The sequence below is a fragment of the Dendrobates tinctorius genome, unplaced genomic scaffold (assembly GCF_039654945.1).
Source record: "Dendrobates tinctorius isolate UK_male_01 unplaced genomic scaffold, ASM3965494v1 ptg000292l, whole genome shotgun sequence".
Taxonomy (NCBI): domain Eukaryota; kingdom Metazoa; phylum Chordata; class Amphibia; order Anura; family Dendrobatidae; genus Dendrobates; species Dendrobates tinctorius.
The window spans coordinates 3,648,506-3,667,637 of NW_027361959.1; the positions used below are offsets into that span (position 1 = coordinate 3,648,506).

Consider the following 19,132-nt stretch of genomic DNA (forward strand, 5'->3'; position numbering starts at 1 on the left):
GCACCCTAGGCAAACTCCAGTAGCGAGCACTTGCAATCATCACTAGTTAAAAGTTTTCTTCCTTGTTTTTACCATTACGTTCATATGATCAGTCATGGACAAAGAGCATTGTCCAGCCTGGATTCCCACTTTCAGTACAGAAATGCTATATACCGTATATACACTATAGACCATTGATGGTGTAAACAGGTGTAGCTAAAGTACATGACCTCAGAAAATCTAACACGTCTAAGAGACTCGCACACTGTAAATGAAAATGATGGGATACATGTGCCTTACAAGTGAATAAATCCTTTTTAATGGCTACACACTTTACCTCTTCACGAGTGAGAAACACCCATTTAGAAAATGAGTGGCTACATGGCACACATTCTTTCAGCTATTGTTTTAGATCTGAACAAAGACGCCCGGATTAGTCTGTCACCGCGTTGTAATTAACACACAGCAAAAAGGTTCCATGGAAGATTTCCATAGAAGACTCATACTCGCTTCTAAACTTTATTGTAACAGCGTGGAGGGGAATTGGGCTATAAACAAGTGAGAAACCCATAATGAAAAAAAAAAATCCAAGTAATTTGGCATAACAGTGATACCAGTATCCACAACCAATTGCACCATTCATGGTGACGGCTTACCAATATTTGAGTCCAAATGAAACTGTCTAAGAGCCACCCATATCCAAAAATATTGGCCCTACAGCTCTTTTTACTTGAGCCAAGATTCTAGAATAATAGGTGTCAATCAAAGATATCCACACGTCTTAAAATAGGAATAGTGGGGGGAAAAAAAGCTAAATTAAGGCTTTGTATTCAAATCAAAGCAAAACCTCTAAATGGGCTTAGTCCAGGAGGGTATTGAGCTTTCCTTCCAGACATGTGTACAGTGACATTTTTTTTTTTCATGGGGCTAAAAATGGACTACCTTACTGTTCTGCCTGGTGCCGACTCAGTCAGTGATTGTTTCGTGATGTTGGTCTACTAGGCATTGCTCCCACCTAGCCAGAATCCTACTCCACACTGATGAGGGGCAACAGCCCGAAACAGCTGTCTGTGGATGGATACCTGGCCTTGGTATTTCCCTTGTCATATCTGTAAACTCGTAAAGAGCTGGATATTGACTTAAAGGGCCACTTAATATGGTGGCAATGGTGGTTTCCGAAAGGAGCCACCCCTTGGCTGGGTCCTGCCCTGGAGGAAGATCTGGCTAGTCCCGTGTTTGAGACTCTTAAATGAGGCTCCACGGACTTTATTTGCATATGGCGCTGACTCAGAGCAGTCATGGACCGCTCCTGCGTGTGATTTTGTGGCTTAATTTGACCTCAAGTCAACAGAGCAGCTCTCCCTCTCCCGTTCTGCTCAATGAGGCGTGACTGATCAGGTTGTGATGATTGAAAGCTGACTACCTGCAATTAGGAAGTGGGAAGCTGGCTGTCAATTAGAATGACATTGGCAGAAACGCCCTGTCATTAGAGCAGAGTGGAAGAGAAGCAGCTGCTCTGTCGACATGACGTCACTGGAAGCCTTGGAATCACTGGTAGCAGCATTCTGTGACCGCTCTGAGCTGACAGATCAGCGTCAGGCAGATAGTTATCAATTACCTGCCTGTAAGTGCTTAGACCTGTAAGAAAAAAATAAAATCGTTTCGGATAACAACTTTAAGGGACTTTAACCTGTGACCATTTGATTGTGTCATATACTTCAATACCACAGTACTGCAATAGAATATGGAAATACAGGTCTCTTATAGAGTTCAGCAAGTAGCTTAACCCTGTAGGAGTACCTAGACAATAGAAACAGGGGCTTTCAGCAGACCTTTAGCTGCCATAGTAGCCTCATCGGTCTCCCATAATTCCATCCCAGGGGGTCAATGGGAGCTGATGCACGAGGGCACCAGCAAGTGTTCCATTGAAATGCTACTGTTAGAGAGTGGCTGTGACATCTAAATGGTTGAACAGCAGCAGCCTGGGCTCCACTGCGGCTGTTAGAGGCAGATACCAGTTATGTAATATAGCTGACTCGAGCAGCATCCGGAGGGAGCTCAGATCCTTAGCCCAATCCACATACCCTGTTTCGCTGTAAATAGGGCGCCCCCCGAAAGTAAGGCATGCAAGGGGGAGCACTGTGCCTGCTAATATAAGGCACCCCCCCGAAAATAAGGCATACCTTGTTCTGTGCATGGGGCATGCAGTTGTGCCTTGTTCTGTGCATGGGGCATGCAGTTGTGTCTCGCTCCCGCTGTCCGGTGCCCGCCACAGCAGCCGCGCTGCTCACAGGAGTTAATCACAGCTTCGGAGATGTGTGCCGATCTCCGCCTATGAGCCCTGCGCCAATCACAGCGCAGGAACCATGAGCCAGCTGACGTCATCCATAGCCTCTGACTGTTCCTAGGCTGTGATTGGCCCAGGGCTCCTACACCACCAAAGCACTGAAAGCAGCACCGCGGAGGAAACCAGTAAGAAAGTGAAAGTGTGTGTGTGTGTGTGTGTGTATATATATATATATATATATATATATATATATATATATATATATATATATATATATATATATGGTACACACATGGGAGGCTGCAGTGGGATACTGTGATAATGGGAGGCTGCAGTGGGATACCGGGATGATGGGAGGCTGCAACGCTGTACTGTAGAATGATGGGGGCTGTAATAGAATGATGGGGGTGCTGTATTGGGGACTGCAATGGGATGATGGGAATATTTGGGGCTGCAAAATGATGATGGGGCTGCCACTGTAAATTAACTGCTGTGGGTAATTGTTACGGTAGCGGTACAGTGTCCAGAAAGTGTGTGGGAGCCATTTTAGAGCCCTTATGTTGTTTTGTGGCCCTGTGTGGGAGTCAGGCAATTACAGTACCGTACCGCAGTGTGTTACTTTGATTTGTTGTCTGCTTTTCTGCTGAACGGTCTATATGTCTGACTACTGTATTTACGCTACAGAACGTTCCTTATGTAAGGGTAGAGCGCGCTGGAATGTTTCTCATGAAAATAAGACACACAACCCCCCCCAAAAAAAAAATAAGACATGGTGCATCTTTCGGAGCAAAAATTAATATAAGACGGTGTCTTATTTTCGGGGAAACAGGGTATATGTGGACCTTTTCCTAGGATCTTCATTCAGATCCTACTGCAGGAAAGGGTTAAAAGATTTTCACATTTGGGAAACATTTTAACCCTATTTTCACAATTACAAAATCTTTCATCTTTTATAGGACTAAAAAAAAAAAATATTTTTCCCAAATCACCTGAGAACCACTAACTAAAATCTAAAAAAAAATTAAAACGTAAAAAAATAAACAGAAAGGCGTTTTCCTGCAATTTAAAATAGCAGAATATGCAGTACAGGGGATACATTCCATAGTTCATTAGGCAGTACAGGGGATACATGCCATAGTTCACTGGGCAGTACAGGGGATACATGCCATAGCTCACTGGGCAGTACAGGGGATACATGCCATAGCTCACTGGGCAGTACAGGGGATACATGCCATAGTTCACTGGGCAGTACAGGGGATACATGCCATAGTTCACTGGGCAGTACAGGGGATACATGCCATAGCTCACTGGGCAGTACAGGGGATACATGCCATAGCTCACTGGGTAGTACAAGGGATACTGTTGTGATTTCATTCTCGGGTTCCCCTTCTGAACTCCCTTCTAGTGGTGTCGGGAGGTGGTGCGGCTGGTTTGATCGGTGGAGATCTGCCACCTGAGGATGAGGATGATAATTGGATCTCGGGATTCTCAGATTGGATTTAAGACAGCCGATGCCCTATTCAGTTGCTGGTGATTCCTTCTGGCTTGTCAGCTCTTGGCTTTCAGCTCTGTTCCAGTCATCTAAAGCTAAGTTTTTCTGCTAATGTTCACACTTGATTTTGTTGGTCTATTCAGTTTTTTGTGTGGTCTGCCAGTCCCGGCTGGGGGCTGAGCTGAATTTCCACTCTTATTTATCAATATTTTGCCAATTGGCTTTTTGTCCCTTACTAGTTCGGTCTCTTTGTGCTCTGTCTCAGAATATTCCAGAGTGCTGATATAGTGGGAGAAGTCTAGTGATTTCAGGGTTAATTTTGCTATCAGAAGTGTTGGACATTATTTTTGTAGGGTTTTTTGCAGGTTGCAGACAGTGACTTGCCTTTCCTTTCCTGTCTAGTTAGTTTGGGCCCTATCATTTGCTCAGCCTATTTTCCTGCCTGTGTTTGTGCCTTCATCTGGTTTCATCGTCAATACATGTGTGGGGGCTATCTATTCCTTTGGGGTCTGCTCTGGGGCAGTTAGTTTTCCCTTTTCTTGCTTTAGGCTTATGTAGTCCTCCGGCCATGACGAGGCGTCTAGGAACGTTGCAGGCACACTCCATGGCTACTGCTAGTTGTGTGGTAAGATCAGGGATCTGCAATCTGCATAGTTACCAACTTCTCTGGTTTTCTGTGGCTTAGCTTGTTTTGTTTTTTTTTTTCTCCTCGGTGACCCATTCATAACAGAATCGCCAGCCATACCGCAGATTCTAGGGTACTCAAAAGCAGGAAAGAATTGCAAAAAAAAAAAAAAAAGTCAGAATTTTTTTTTTTTATGTATATTTTTTCCTCTTTCTCTGGGGCCGTAGGAGGATTTTTTTTTTTTTCCTTAATGGAGATTAAGCAATTGTCTGATCGTGTGGAGCAGCTCACTGCTGAAGTGCGGGGAATTTCCGCCTATCTCGCTCATTCACATGCTGCTGAACCAAAGATCCCTACTCCTGATGTGTTTTTTGGGAATCGGTATAATTTTGGAGTTTTAAGAATAATTGTAAATTATTTCTTGTCTTGAAGCCTAACTCATCGGGGAGCTCTGCGCAGCAGGTTAAAGTTGTCTTCTCTTTGCTGTGCGGCGATCCCCAGGATTGGGCGTTTTCTTTGACACCTGAAGATCCTATTCTGACTAATGTGGATGCATTTTTTCAGGCCTTGGGGTTGTTGTATGATGAACCTGATGCTATTGATCAGGCTGAGAAAGCCCTATTGGCATTGAAACAGGTTCAGGATTTTGCAGAGTTATACTGTCAAAAATTCCGAAAGTGGCCAGTCCTTACTACATGGAATGATAGTGCCTTGGAAGCTCTCTTTCGGAAGGGTTTGTCAGAAACCGTAAAAGATACTAATGGTGGGATTTCCTGTTCCCTCTGGTCTTGACGATGCTATGTCATTAGCGATTCAAATTGATCGGCGTTTATGTGAACGCAAAACTACACGAGAGGCGCTGCCACCTTTTGGACAAATGTCTGAACCTATGCAATGCGATAGAGTTTTGTCTAGGGCGCAACGTCAGGAGTTTAGAAGGCGTAATAAGCTGTGTTTTTTCTGTGGAGACGTCTCTCATACTATTTCGGTCTGTCCAAAACGAGAGAAACGTTTTGCACACACATTTGCTGTGGGCAGTATACAACCTAAGTTTCTTTTGGCAATTAATCTGATCTGCTCCTTATCCACATTTTCCACGAAGGCTTTTGTGGATTCAGGAGCAGCGTTGAATCTGATGGATTTGGACTTTGCTAAACGTTGTGGTTTTTCCATGACGCTTCTGCGGATGCCTATTCCTTTGAGGGGTATTGATGCTACTCCTTTGGCAGAGAATAAACTTCAGTTTTGGACCCAGGTGACGATGCGGGTTGCCCCAGACCACCAAGAAAATTGTAAAATTTCTGGTGCTGCATAATTTGCATGATACTATTGTTCTGGGTTTTCCTTGGTTGCAAACTCATAATCCAGTTTTGGATTGGAAATCTGGGTCTGTGGTGAGTTGGGGTTGTCAGTGTGTTCTTTGGGACGCTCTTGTTTTCTCAACCTCTCCTCAGTCTCATGACATTCCTGATTATCTAGCCGATTTTTCTGATGTATTTAGTGAGAGCAAGTCTGCGTCTTTGCCTCCTCATAGGAGTTATGACTGTGCAATTGAGTTGATGCCTGGGTGACCCTTTCCCAAGGGTCGGCTTTTCAACTTATCAGTACCCGAACATGATGCTATGCGATCCTATATTAACTATATTAAGGAGTCATTGGAGAAGGGTCATATTAGACCACCCTCGTCACCTTTTGGTGCTGGGTTGTTTTTTTGTGGCCAAGAAAGATGGTTCATTAAGACCGTGTATTGATTATCGTTCCCTTAACAAGATGACGGTTAAATATCAGTACCCGTTACCTCTGATGTCTGATTTATTCTCCAGAGTTAAGAGTACCTGCTGGTTTACTAAGCTTGACCTCAGGGGGGCGTATAATCTTATTCGCATCAAGCACGGGGATGAATGGAAGACGGTGTTTAATACTCCGGAGGGACATTTTGAGTACCTGGTGATGCCTTTTGGGCTCACTAATGCCCCTTCTGTCTTCCAGTCCTTTATGAACGATATTTTCCGTGACTTTGTGAATAAGTTTTTGATCATCTATCTGGATGCTATTTTGATCTTTTCTAGTGATTGGGATTCTCATGTGGAACACGTCCGGACTGTGTTCCGGATATTGAGGGAGAATTTCCTGTTTGTTAAGGGATCGAAATGCCTCTTTGTTGTACAGAGGATTTCATTTTTGGGATTTATCTTATCTCCATCGACTATTGAAATGGACCCGGCCAAGGTACAGGCCATTTATAATTGGGTTCAGCCTACTTCTTTGAAGGCCCTCCAGAAGTTTTTGGGTTTTGCTAATTTCTATCGTAAATTTATACGTAATTTTTCTGGTATTGTCAAACCACTGACTGATCTGACCAGAAGGGCGCTGATGTGCTGAACTGGTCTCCTGAGGCTATCTCAGCATTTCAGGAGCTTAAGCAGAGATTTACTTCAGCTCCAGTTTTACGGCAACCTGATGTCTCACTTCCATTTCAGGTGGAGGTATATGCTTCTGAGATTGGTGCAGGAGATGTTTTGTCCCAAAAAGACCCTGTGACTTCTAAGATGAATCCCTGTGCCTTCTTTTCTCGAAAGTTCTCCCCATCTGAACGCAACTATGACATGGGGAATCGGGAATTGTTGGCCATGAAGTGGGCATTTGAGGAGTGGAGACATTGGTTGGAGGGAGCTAGACATCAAGTTGTGGTCCTCACCGATCACAAGAATTTGATTCATCTTGAGTCGGCCAAACGCTTGAATCCTAGACAGGCTAGATGGGCCTTGTTTTTCACGCGTTTTAATTTTGTGGTCTCTTTTCTTCCGGGCTCTAAGAATGTTAAGGCAGACGCCCTTTCTAGGAGTTTGCCGATTCTCTTAGTGTGACTGAGCCTACTACTATCCTAGGTGAGGGGTAGTTCTTTCTGCCATTTCGCCCGATTTGAGATGCGCCTTGGAGGAATTTCAGGAGGATAAACCTGAGCGTTGCCCTATAGCAAAATTGTATGTTCCTGACCAGTGGAGAAAGAGTGATGTCTTAAATTCATTGCTCCGCATTGGCTGGTCATCCAGGTATTTTTGGCACCAGAAAGTTGGCGAGTCGGTCCTTTTGGTGGCCTGCCTTATCTCGTGACGTCAGGAATTTTGCACAGTCCTGTGGACTTGTTCTCGGGCTAAACCCTGTTCTTGTTCAAGTGGGTTGCTGATGCCCTTGCCGGTGCCCAAGAGGCCATGGACCCATATCTCATTGGATTTTATTTCTGATCTTCCTGTCTCTCAGAGAATGACTGTTATCTGGGTGATATGTGATAGATTTTCGAAGATGGTCCATCTTGTACCACTCCCAAAGTTGCCATCTTCCGCTGAGTTGGTGCCCGTGTTTTTACAACAGGTGGTTCGGTTACATGGGATTCCTGAGAACATTGTGTCCGACAGAGGAGTCCAGTTTGTTTCCAGATTCTGGAAAGCCTTTTGTTCCAATCTGGGAATTCAGTTATCCTTCTCCTCCGCGTTTCATCCCCAGACCAATGGACAGACTGAGAGAACAAACCAGACCTTGGAGTCTTATTTGAGATGTTTTATATCTGCTGATCAGGATGATTGGGTCTCATTTTTGCCCTTGGCCGAATTCGCACTGAATAGAGCGAGCTCTGCCACTTTGAGGTCACCCTTTTTATGTAATTTTGGGTTTCATCCTCGATTCTCTTCAGGGCTAGTGGAATCTTCGTCCTGCCCAGATGTGGACACTGTGGTTGAGAGAATGCAGCAGATATGGGACCAAGTGGTGGATAACTTGTCACTCTCTCAGGAAAAGGCCCAGCGATTTTCCAACCGGCATAGGACCATTGGTCCCCGGTTTAAAGTGGGTGATATGGTTTGGTTGTCGTCTAAGAATATTCCTATGAAGGTTGCATCTCCTAAGTTTAAGCCAAGATTTATTGGTCCTTATAAGATTTTGGAAATTCTTAATCCTGTTTCGTTTCGATTGGCTCTTCCAGTTACGTTCAAGATCCATAACGTATTTCACAAATCTCTGTTGAAGAGGTTTGTTGAGCCAGTGGTTCCTATGGCGGCACCTCCTGACCCTGTGTTGGTCGAAGGCAATGTGGAATATGAGGTAGAGAAAATATTGGATTCTCGTTTGGTTAGACGGAGACTCCAGTATTTAGTCAAATGGAAGGGTTATGGTCAGGAGGATAATTCTTGGGTCTCTGCCTCCGATATTCATGCCAATAGATTGGTTCGTGCTTTTCACCGGGCCCATCCTGATCGGCCTGGTGGCGTGGATGAGGGTTCGGTGACCCCTCCTCAAGGGGGGGGGGGGTACTGTTGTGAGTTCATTCTCGGGTTCCCCTTCTGAACTCCCTCTAGTGGTGTCGGGAGGTGGTGCGGCTGGTTTGATCGGTGGAGATCTGCCACCTGAGGATGAGGATGATGATTGGATCTCGGGATTCTCAGATTGGATTTAAGACAGCCGACGCCCTATTCAGTTGCTGGTGATTCCTTCTGGCTTGTCAGCTCTTGGCTTTCAGCTCTGTTCTAGTCATCTAAAGCTAAGTTTTTCGGCTAGTGTTCACACTTGATTTTGTTGGTCTATTCAGTTTTTTGTGTGGTCTGCCATCCCCGGCTGGGGGTTGAGCTGAATTTCCACTCATATATCAGTATTTTGCCTATTGGCCTTTTGTCCCTTACTAGTTCGGTCTCTTTTTGCTGTCTCAGAATATTCCAGAGTGCTGATATAGTGGGAGAAGTCTAGTGACTTCAGGGTTAATTTTGCTACCAGAAGTGATGGACATTATTTTTGTATGGTTTTTTGCAGGTTGCAGACAGTGACTGCCTTTCCTTTCCTGTCTAGTTAGTTTGGGACCCATCATTTGCTCAGCCTATTTTCCTGCCTGTGTTTGTGCCTTCATCTTGTTTCACCGTCAATACATGTGTGGGGGGCTATCTATTCCTTTGGGGTCTGCTCTGGGGCAGTTAGTTTTCCCTTTTCTTGCTTTAGGCTTATGTAGTCCTCCGGCCGTGACAAGGCGTCTAGGAACATCGTAGCTCCACAGCTACTGCTAGTTGTGTGGTAAGATCAGGGATCTGCAATCTGCATAGTTACCAACTTCTCTGGTTTTCTGTGGCTTAGCTTGTTTTGTTTTATTTTTCTCCTCGGTGATCCATTCATAACAGGATACATTCCATAGCTCACTGGGCAGTACAGGGGATACATTCCATAGTTCACTGGGCAGTACAGGGGATACATTCCATAGCTCACTGGGCAGTACAGGGGATACATTCCACAGTTTTTGCGATGTTTGAGTTTTCTTTTGCTCTTTTCAAGTCATGAAGGAAACAAAGATTACTTAACTATTTCACATTATAATTGAGTTTTCCATAAAAATATTTCTACAATCACGATCTAGACATTATAGAAATAACCTGAAATATGACCATGCATTTTAAGAATGTCTCTTTAAATCTATAGGTTACAAGAAAAAAAAAAACATCCTGAAGACGTGTAATTATGATGTAGCTGCCGAACAAGTTACAGTACAATTATCTTTAATTTACATAAGTTTCTTTTATAACTAGTCTGACATTCCAGCATCCAGCCTGGCCGCATTTTAAGCATAATGTCTTCATTATCATATCATTATACACGCGCTGCTTTGTACTTTTGATTAGTCAGACAGGTACAGCTTTTATTCACATTTAGGCCATGGATTCAAGGCCATGACCGACACCTGATCAAACCTATTCACCATTTGACAATAGGTTTTCATTTTTAGGTCACCTAATATCAGATTCCTTCCGCAAACCTCAGTAATGTTAAGGTTACTTGATTATTAATTCCTGTTGCAATCAGATTGAAAGAAGTAGGTCAGGACAACACAATGTATTATTAATATTAAAAGCAGAGCCCATCTATATGAAAGGAACGCACTCAGCAAGTAATCGCCTCATCAGTCACATCTAATGACCGGTCTCCACCTCCTATCTTTAGATTAGGAGAACTGGTGGAGACATCATCTGCTCCTGTAGCCTTCTATCACATATTCCAATATCATTGGGGACCTGTACTGTGAAACATTTAATAGGTTAGTGTGATCCGAGCAGCAATGGCTTCTCCCCAGTCTGTTTGCATATCAGAATGTAGTCATTTGGAGTACCGATGATGGCAGTGGCAAGGTCAGCTCAACACCTGTCTCCTCCTCTGAGGGTTCTGCTTATCAGAACAATCTCCTGCAGCATCTTAAGCCCCCATCACACACAGCGATCTCGCTAGCGAGATCACTGCTGAGTCACAAGATTTGTGACGCAACAGCGATCTCACCAGCGAGATCGCTGTGTGTGACAGCTATCAGCGACCGGCCCCCCTGCCGGGTATCGCTGATCGCTGTTTAAATGCCTGCATCAGCGCGCTGGTAACTAAGATACTGCGGGTAAATAAGCGACGTGCGTCGCTTGTTACCCGCGTGTCGCTGGTCCTAATCGCTGGTGAAGCTGCCTGTTTCACAGCTCACCAGCGATCACGTAGCGACACACCAGCGATCCTGACAAGGTGATATTGTTGTCGGGATCGCCAGTGCATCGCTATGTGTGACAGAGCCCTTATTCCTAGAGTTATTGAGACACGGGTGCTGAGCTGACCCATCACTGCCATCATCTGTACTCCAAATGAGTATGTTCTGATATTAGTGCAGCTAAAGCCTGGGAAAGAAACTTGAGAATAGTAGGGACCTGGCAGCCCCTTACACGCATTTTTTTTGTATAGGAATGAAGACAAATCCTCTAATAAAAGGAATTTACTAAGTTTTATAACTTACCATCCTGGACAAAATTATTAACAAAGCTAAGAGTTCAGTCAGTCAGTCAGTCAGTCAGTCAGTCAGTCAGTCAGTCAATCTTTAAACCCAATACGTCTGTAATTAAATAAAAACACACACACTAAACTGCATCTGCCTATAGGACCTGGCTATAGGACCAGCACTGCTACTACACACTCTTATTTTTTGGCGGAATCCGCTTTTTCTCATAGACTTGCATTAGCGGCGGATTGTGACGGATGGTCGTCCGTTGCATCTGTTTTATGACGGATCCGTCGGAATATCAGCGTCCGCCGTCTGGAGTAGACGGACTTTGTAACGTTTTTTGTCTGCGTTGGCTAGACGGGAAGCCTATGAGTGGCAGATTCGTTGCAATCCGTCAAATGACGGAATCTGGCAATGGATTCCGCTTTTTTAAACTGAGCATGCCTGGAAGTATTTCCATTCATGTAATTTAACCCCAAAAGCCGTTCTGGCGCACATCTCTCTCTCTCTTTTCCTTTCTCTCTCCTTTTCCAGAGTTCTATTCCTTTACATTTCATACACTGGATGCTGCAACGGATCTGTCCAAAAAACAGATCTGATGCATCAGGTTTTTGCAAATATGCAACGGATCCGTTTTTTCACACTCTGACGGATTGGAACTGACGTCAAAAGACTGAAATGTAAAAGAGGCCTAAGTGGCCTCCGATTAGCTGCAGCAGTCATGTGATGCTCCCTCCCAACCATCTCCTGCCACATGTTGATGTCAAGAGATCGGCGGTAAATCGCTGTCCAGAGTGCAGAGGAGGAACATCCTGAGACAACCAAGGTGGCAGTTAAGGGGGCTTTCATTAGGCCCTGGGCTGTGACGGTAAACCATCAGTTCCCCACAATCATACTGTGAGCAGCCAATGAGAGTCAGTGCTCACACGCACCAGAAAGAACATCACATCAATGCTGCTTTTAGAGGTGGACAGCGGCATATACAGGGGTTGAAGTGCAGCGATCAGAGCCAGCTCTGATTGCCGCAGTTACAGGCAGATGGCGGCTATGTAACAACGCCAACATCTCTCTATTATGAAGCTGGCTCAGCTCTTGAGCCAGCTTCATATTATCCCTAGCAACCTAGGTCAATAAAGGGTTACAAAAATAAATAAAAACACTATTTTAGTGGCTGTATTCTGAGCGCTACAACTTTTACATTTTTCTCTGTGTAATGAAGTAGTTTTTATTGGGAACACAACTTTTTGGAAGGTTTTTATATATTTGTGGGCAGGAAGAAGGGAAACAGCAATTCTAGCATAATTTTTCACTTTTTTCTTCTTTTCAACAGCTCTCCTTTTGGGGTATAAGAAACAAGTTAGTCAGTTTTATATTGCAGAATTGGTGATACCAAATGTGGACTCTAGTGGGAGTTTGTTCCATCCCCGACCAGCCCGTCCTGTCCCAATATCATCCCTGGAATATATTCCCGATAAGGAGAGTTTCCTAAAGAGGTTGCTAATAGAAAACACATTGATTTTGACTTCCTCAAGAAAATTCTGTGTGCACATGCCTGTATACAGGTTCCATCCTAAAATGTGTTAGACACAAACCCAGCTGGATGGGCACACACTAAGACTGGTGCAACACAGCGACGCTGGCCACAGCACTGGTCACGCACTCAAAGTCTGCTAGATGTCTCTGCTATATATAGTCATACAAGTGAATGTGGTCGCATTGCAACCTTGGAGGTACCGGGACAAGCAAGTGGTAAAAAAAAAATCCCACACGGCTGGACATTTTGCTTGTCGCTTTCAGAGCACTCTTCGGGTAACAATACAACCCACTGATTTGTATTGTGCTGCGATGCAGCAGTGACACCTAGCAAGCTTTGGCCAAGCGACAGGTGTCATGGCCAAACAGTACATGTAGCCCCAGCCTAATAAGGACATAGTAAGTTAATAAAGACACCAAAAAGACAGGGAATATCTAATCTGACAGTGAGGCGACAATAAACATGGTGTGGATGTGTCCACTATCGGTCAGATAATATTGACAGACTGGAATGGCAGGATTACCGTAATCAGTGCTCAATGCCTTTATGTCACAAGAGCAGTTTTGGATTTTATAATTTTACGCAGTCTATATCATTACTGGTATCTGATGTGACAATACCATAAAGTGTAAAATCTTCACATGAATACACTAGCTACACTCAAACCCATCTGCATACACATAATATATTTTAATTGTATATAAGCGTAAAAGGTAAAGTTCTCTAAGAAATACATTTACGGCACATTATCACCTACCTTGAGCGCACAGAATATGCAGGAGTCACCCATACATTTGTGAGTGGTTAACTGGCGGAAGCTCCGGCGGAAAATATCAAGGTGCCACAAAACCTGTGAAGAAAGATCACATTTAGGGTAACAATGTAAAGAAAGACTAACATAGCAACTGTAAATGGAGGCATCAGAACACACACAGGGAAGGCCATTAATCATTGAGCTGGACCACCAAATGGACTGCTAATCTCACGATGAGCTGAGATTAAGAACAATAAATTATATTGACAATGTTTTACGCACCCTCCCCAGGTTCTGCACCGAGCCTCAGTCACCGCTTCTTGCGTTTGTAGCGCTGAGGTCATGTCGACAGCACCATAGCCAGTCATTGAGCTCAGCTCTATATTCTGGCAGAGTCACTGAGCTCACGGATTGGCTTTAGGACCGTCGACATGTCAGCACTGCAGACAATAACCGGGAGCAATGGCGGAGACTCAGAGTTGGACCTGGGGAGGGTGCGTAAAGAAAAAGTTTATTTTTAAAAAAGAAAACTGAGCCTGGCGACAGGGCGTCTCTGAAACCGGAAAACCCCTTTATATAAACAGGACTACTTTTAGCACTTTCTACTTCAGCCATTTTTCTTAAACAGATAAACAGAGGGGATTGTACAGGGCCTTCATCAATCACTTAGCACTTTCTGGACTTGCATTAATTGCTTCTTTTGTATCGCAGCAATTAAATACACATGATCTGAAACATTGCTTTTGGTACTAGAGCTTGTAGTGCTGTAGATACAATTAATTCTCATTATGTGGAGACTGGACCAGTTGAAAAAAAAATGTGTGGATTCACAGAAATAATCTCTTGATAATATGCATCTGATATTTTGTGGTGCTAATCTAATAGCTATGAAGTTTTTTGTTCAATTTTTCCAATCTCATTGAGAAATTATTGGTATTATTCCTGTATACAATTTTGTCCTCACAGTGTTTCTTTATATGTAATACCCATGGCGCTAATTTATGTGCACTTACCTTGTTGAATATGAATTTTTTGAAAATTGTTATGTAATAAACATTGTCGTAGTTTTATTCTATGCCTCTCTTTCTCCCATTTATTGGTGGTGGATATGGGATTTTCATAATCATGGAGGTGGTGAAAAAAAATATTCAGGACATTTGCTTGACAAGTATAATATTGTGGGTTGGTTTGCTAGCAGATTGTCCGCTTTATTTAGGATGGTCCTGAAAGCCAGGGAGACCACTTGGCGGTCCAAAGCTTCTGACTTATTTAAACAAGGGAGTACACCAGGATTACAGGAATTAACGGTGGAAAATAAGGACTTATCATTAAGATATCGAAATGCGGTTCTTAGAAACATTAAGTTATGGTGGAACAAGACTACATTAGAGAATTATTTGGCTCAAAATATCGTTCCCAGGGGTCTTAGGGTGCAGGTGTACCCTTCCTTTGAATTAGAAGGTTCTGATTTGATCCAGAGGTGGAAAAAGGCAGCTATATCATGTTCATTAGAATTTATTAAAATAATCATTGATAAGAATACAGCTAGTATGAACGTCCTGGACAATGAAATTGAAGAGATACACAAAAATTTGAAAAAACAATTGGCGGTAGACAAATTGGAAAACTGTCAAAATATTGGATAAAGATATTGACAAATGGGAGAACGAAATCAGTGAATTAAAAATGAAAAAATATGTGAGATTCTGCTGATTTTGAAACTAATAAGATTTTTAGGTGGCAACTCCCTAAGAAAAAAGATCATGATTACCGCTGGTAGATCTAAGGGTACGTGCACACGCTGCGGAATCCGCTGCGGATTAATCCGCACGGATTTTGCAAAAACCGCAGATAATCCGCAGGTCCAAAGACCTGCGGATTATCTGCGGTTTTGCCTGCGGTTTGGTCCTGCGGATTCACTATCTCCACAATGGTGGAGATAGGAACCCGCAGCGGTTTCCGCAGAAAGAATTGACATGCAATTCTTTCTGCGGATTCAAAACCGCAGCAAATCCGCGCGGTTTTTTCCGCAGCGTCGGCACAGCGTATTTTTTCTATTCAAATGAATGGTACTGTACACCGCAGCTAAAACTGCTGCGTGTCCGCAGCGGCCAAAACCGCTGCGGAAACGCAGCGGAATCCGCAGCGTGTGCACACAGCCTAACAGCTCAGGACAAGATCAGGTGGCTCAAGCTGAAAGCAGTACTTCATGTAGTGAGGCCGAAAGTACTAGTGACTACTGTGTCAATACAAGAAACAGCAGTCGAGAAAATAGGAAATACCCCGACATTTTTCATCAGAGGAAAATGAATAGACGACAAAACAATAAATCTAAGGTAATTAATTTGTCTGATTTTGTCTTAACAACTGCACAAATCAGCTTGCATGAAAATGGTTTGACTTTTTCCCCTTCCTCACCTTTAGATAAATTTCAAGTAGTGAAGGACTTGCATCTATTTGCACGTAAAATCATTTTGCAAAAAGTACATTATGGGAGTAGTATGGATGCAATGTTTCCTACCTTGGTAGAAAAAGAAGCTCTACGGGATCTGGAGGAGCTTTTGGGGGAAGGAGATGATGATAAGGAGGGTAAGTTCCCTATTCACTTGATGGGTAAATCCAGTAAATTCCCTAGTTTGAATACCTGTGCTGCGGTGGAAATTTTCACCAAAATGGTGACAGAAGAGGTTGAAAATCTGCCCCCAATTCCAAATTGGAAATCCAATCTAAATCATGAGGAAAGGAAGGCATTAAAGGAGTTGCAGGCCTTGGAGGGTATAGTAATAAGACAGACTGATAAAGGGGGTAATACGGTCCTGTGGCCCAGTGCATTATACAAGAGGCAGGCTGAAAAGATTTTGGGAAATGTAAAATGCTATAAAAAACTACAATATAATCCCCTAACGAAATTTCAGCTTGAACTAATAGGCATTTTGGAAACTGCATACGAAGATGGGATTATGCCTAAAAAAAGATGGTGGAGGTGGTTAGTAAATTACAACCAAAATTGCATAAAGATCCGTTGGACCCACCAGGGAGGCCAATAGTTTCTGGGCTTGGTGGTTTAGGTGAAATAGTATGCAAGGTGATTGACTACTACCTACAGCCACTAGTTTTGACATTACCCTCATATATCAGAGATACAACTATGATGTTGCAGAGGTTGGATTTATTACAATTGGAGGGGGATGCAATTCTTGTCACAGCCTACGTGGAAGCTCTGTATTCTTCAATTAAACATGAGGATGGTCTGGCTGCCGTTTCCCACTACCTATATGAGAGTAATTTGAACCCATTGTTGAATGAGTTGATTTTGACCCTATTAAAATTTGTCCTTGAGCGCAATGAATTTACATTCAATAAGGACATTTATTTGCAACGGCAGGGGACAGCGATGGGAGCCACTTGTGCCCCTGCGTATGCAAATTTATTTATGGGGTACTAGGAGAGAATTATCTTTCAGAGTGATGGAATTCCTGGGATTGAAGCCATACATGGCTGGTGTCGTTATATTGACGACGTGATCTTCATTTGGGAGAACACCACAACTGATCTTGTATCCCAGATGGAGAGATTGAATTGTAATAATTACAACATTAAGTTGACCTCTAATTTTGGCAGAAAAGTGGAATTTCTGGATTTGAACATTGAAGTTTAATCTGATGGAAAAATAACTACCAATGTGTTCAGAAAGCCAACAGCAACAAATACTTTTCTGCATGCCACTTCTGCCCATTATAGACCAACTTTAAAAGGTATTCCAACAGGCCAATTTATGCGGGTCAAGAGAATTTGTACACAAAGTAAGGACTATGAAGATCAAGTTTTGGATTTGGTTCACAGGTTTACTGATAGTGTACATAGCAAGCAACAGATCAAAAGAGGTTTCAAAAAAGCACAAAATAAAACAAGGAATGAATTGCTTTACAGTAGTGGAAAGAAGAATAAGAAGCCCAGGGAACATCAAATTAGATTTATTACTGGGTATAATAACAATGGTCTGAGCTGACGCATATTATACGTAAACATTGGGGAGTTTTGCTATCTGATCCCGTGTTAATAAAGTTGTTGCCAAAGCACCCTTCTATGGTACCTAGAAGATCAAAAAATCTCAAGGACTTTCTAGTGCATAGTCATTATTCTGGTGCTTCGGGTGGTTCCTCGGGTTCTGAGTTGAAAGGTTTTTTTCCTTGCAATTCTTGTAAGGCGTGTGGTAACCATGTAAGGAGTAGGACCTTTGAAAATCAAGACGGATCCAGGGAATTTGACATTCGCAAGATGTTGACATGCACCACTAAGGGGGTAATCTACCATGCTCGTTGCCCTTGTGGGAAAATATACATAGGATTAACCACACGGGAATTAAAACTCAGAACCAGGGAACGTGTAAGAGATATCGAGAAGGCGGCGACTATTGATGACTTGGAAGGGTTAAAAACTCTCCCTAGACACTTCAAACGATATCACAAGTGTGACCCCTCAGGTCTTAAGATCAAAGCTATTGACCAAGTATGTTTAGATAGCAAGGGAGGGAATCTCGGCAAGATCCTTGCACAAAAAGAGCCGATGGATCTATTTACTGGGTACCATGACTCTGCAGGGTTTCAATGAAACTATGGGCTTCAGTGCGTTTTTATAGATGAATTAGTCCAATTTTCGAATCATCCATTTTTATGGATCCTGTTTTTAGCTGTGTGTTTTGTTAATAATTTTATAAAAAAAAATTTCATTACATTCAGCCTAGAGAATAACATCAGCATGCTGCATTCTTCCGGCAAATTATTCTATGGAAGATAGGTCCATCATCATTGAATTTTCTGGAGTTCGACAAGACTTCTCAATTTTGACTCATTTGCATAATAGTTGAATAACTGCTTGGTCTCTGAATTAACATAATGGGGCGCTGGGATAGTATATTTGGCGTTTTTTGGCACTTTTGGTATCAATTTTTTGTATATGTAATTCTTGTTATAGTATGTCACATTGATTAATATTAATGCAATTTTGTGCATAATTTGGTATTTTAGGTGTTATAAATTCACGTTATATATGACATCTTGTAATTAAAAACATATGATACATTATGGCTATAATATGGCTATACATATCTTAATGGTAGTATGTATATTTATAGTTATATGATATTGCTAATGGCATTATGTATATTTATATGATATTGCTAATTTCTTATCCCCTTAGCAACAGAGCCAGTTTGCAGCTTAATGACCAGGCCAATTTTTACAATTCTGACCCCTGTCCCTTTATGAGGTTATAACTCTGGAACGCTTTAATGGATCCCGCTGATTCTAAGATTGTTTTTACGTGACATATTGTACTTCATGTTAGTTGTAAAATTTCTTCGATAAGTCTTGTGTTTATTTATGAAAAAAACGGAAATATGGCGAAAATTTTGAAAATTTTGCAATTTTAAAACTTTAAATTTTTATGCCCTCAAATCAGAGAGATGTGTCACACAAATTTCTTAATAAATAACATTTCCCACATGTCTACTTTACATCAGCACAATTTTGGAAGCAAAATTTTTTTTTGTTAGGAAGTTATAAGGGTTAAAAGTTGACCAGCGATTTCTCATTTTTACAACAAAATTTACAAAACCATTTTTTTTTAGGGACCACATCATATTTAAAGTCATTTTGAGGGGTGTACATGACAGAAAATA

The 19,132-nt window shown here is 42.5% G+C and overlaps 1 protein-coding gene across 5 annotated transcripts in view; it reads right to left on the minus strand.

Moving 5' to 3' along the window:
• Positions 1 to 19,132, minus strand: part of USP54 (ubiquitin specific peptidase 54) — a 176,617-nt gene that overhangs the window by 50,954 nt on the left and 106,531 nt on the right. For all 5 annotated transcript variants that reach the window (XM_073560038.1, XM_073560035.1, XM_073560034.1 and 2 more), the window contains one exon: positions 13,456 to 13,548. In XM_073560038.1, coding sequence (XP_073416139.1) covers positions 13,456 to 13,548 — 93 coding nt within the window. The remainder of the gene's footprint in view (positions 1 to 13,455; positions 13,549 to 19,132) is intronic.